General features: G+C 41.2%; 1 protein-coding gene across 1 annotated transcript in view; it reads right to left on the reverse strand.

Annotated features, from left to right (window-relative positions):
• The window catches only part of LOC107576514 (tRNA methyltransferase 10 homolog A-like), a gene marked incomplete at its 5' end in the record, with an annotated part of 2,069 nt that extends 1,183 nt beyond the window's left edge, over positions 1-886 (reverse strand). The window contains 3 exons of the mRNA XM_016262680.1: positions 271-345; positions 443-514; positions 722-886. Of these exons, the coding sequence (XP_016118166.1) occupies positions 271-345; positions 443-514; positions 722-886 (312 nt within the window). The remainder of the gene's footprint in view (positions 1-270; positions 346-442; positions 515-721) is intronic.
• Between the last annotated feature and the right edge of the window lie 1,199 nt (positions 887-2,085).

Genomic DNA, 2,085 nt, shown 5'->3' on the forward strand with positions numbered 1-2,085 from the left:
GCAACACAAAAGCATAGGAAGAGTTTTAAGCATTGACTAAATGTCTTGAAAACGCAAGTTGCAGATATGCATTTTGTACACACAAGCCAAAAATATACAGTATGATTTGTTTATTTAAAGAAAAAAAATTGATTTTATTGTTTTGTCTTGCTAAAAAAACAACCGTTTCACAACAGCAAATCACATTTACTGTCAGATGACATTAAAAACTTGAACAAAACGATAAATATTTGTAATATTTATTTTTAGTAGTGTCATTTCCCATCATACCTTCCAGTTGACCCAGCCTTTGTTAATTTCGTCCATGACTTGCTTTAACTGACCGCCGTGACTTGTAAGATAAAACTGAGGATGTGAAATGGCTGTGTTAAATAAACGCTCACCTTTAAATTTGATCTTAAAGATCTAATTTTTATTATATCTATTTGAAGGAAATACTTGCCTGTACAGGATGTAGTGTGCGTCTGTTCTCAGCATAGCACCTCTGAATCTGCTTGTGAAGTTTCTTTACATCCTACACATAATGAAACAAAAAATGTAAGTCTGATTCAATTCAGTGATTGAACTTTAAAGAAGGAATTCTGTGTTTAAGTGAGTCATACATTTGATTCTGCAAACACTGCTACGCATCATACAAATGTATTCATTTATTAAAATGATGCCTTTTACTGAAGTTGATGTTATTATAATGGCCACTAAAAAGCACTGGGCTTCATCTTACCTTGAGCACCATGAGGTTATCAAAGCTGCAGTCTATGACCAGCCTGAGAGAGCTGGGCTCTGCTGACCTGCACAAACGCTTCTTTCCAGTCCACTCCACTCCATCTTCAGCCTGCACTTGTCTCTCCAGTTTCCTCTGCTGTTTTCTCTCTTTACGCTTCTGTCTTTACATAAAACAAGGAACAATTAAAGGAGTCATATGATGTTGCTAAAAAGAACATTATTTTGTGTATTTGGTGTAATGAAATGTGTTTATGCGGTTTAAGGTTCAAAAAACATTTTCCACATACTGTACATCATTGTTTCTCCTCTATGTCCCGCCTTTCTGAAACGCGTCGATTTTTACAAAGCTCATCGGTCTGAAAAGCGAGGTGTGCTGTGATTGGCCAGCTATCCAGTACGTTGTGATTGGCCGAACATCTCAAGCGTGAGACGGAAGTGTTGCATCGCGCCGCGTAAACATAAAACCATGTCTGCATTTGTGATCGGAGAAATTACAAACAACAAGTGCTACTCTACACTGCCCAAAAAACTTGCGTTTGAATCGTTAGTGGCAAATTCTTTAAATATAAAAAAACGTACTTACAGTCTGTGAGTCAGAACAGCTGGCATTGTAGTCTACTCTACCAGGATCAGAAAACAGTCCTCCATAAAATGCGCTGGACACATCTGAATATTTGGGTTAAACTGTTCTGGAACAATGTTGTAAATAAAACGTAAGCACTGATTTCTAGTCGTGTCCTCTTTTGGAAGGCCAAACAAAGCAGTTTCGCTTTCACAACGAAACAGCGGCACACACCGCGGCCTTGAGAATGCGGAGGCCAGCTTGAGTGAGTGGTGGCGGGCTTGAGAACGGTGCGGCCGGCGGATTCGACGAAGGAGCGGCTGGCTGGCTTGTGGCAACCACATGTGACGACCCCGGGCTGGACTCCGCTTCGTCCACGGTGAAAGCCGATCCGGCGATCCACAGCGTGAAGTTGATGCATTTCCTCAGCGACCAGCACGGATTATCTCCAGGCATGACGAAGCGGATATCGTCCTCTTTTGGAAGACCAAACAAAGTAGTTTCGCTTTCACAACAAAACACACAGCTCCTTCACGACATGGCGGCGGCAACAACAATACTACAGCGAGAATAAAAGTTACGCCTTCTTTCTTTGCCTGAACATTTGGGCGGAGTTATGCAAATCTTCCCACATCGTGACGTAGACATGTGGGGGCGTGTTAGAACGAGCCGTTTTAGGTAGGCGTGGCTGACTCTTAACTTTTATAAAGAATATCTCTTTGGATTTGAGACTTTAGTCTTTGCAACTTTACAGACCTTCTTTATGCACCAAGAGCTTGTAACACTCCAAAGAGAAAGGA

This window comes from Sinocyclocheilus grahami, unplaced genomic scaffold, assembly GCF_001515645.1.
Source record: "Sinocyclocheilus grahami isolate Dianchi unplaced genomic scaffold, SAMN03320097.WGS_v1.1 scaffold3845.1, whole genome shotgun sequence".
Classification (NCBI taxonomy): domain Eukaryota; kingdom Metazoa; phylum Chordata; class Actinopteri; order Cypriniformes; family Cyprinidae; genus Sinocyclocheilus; species Sinocyclocheilus grahami.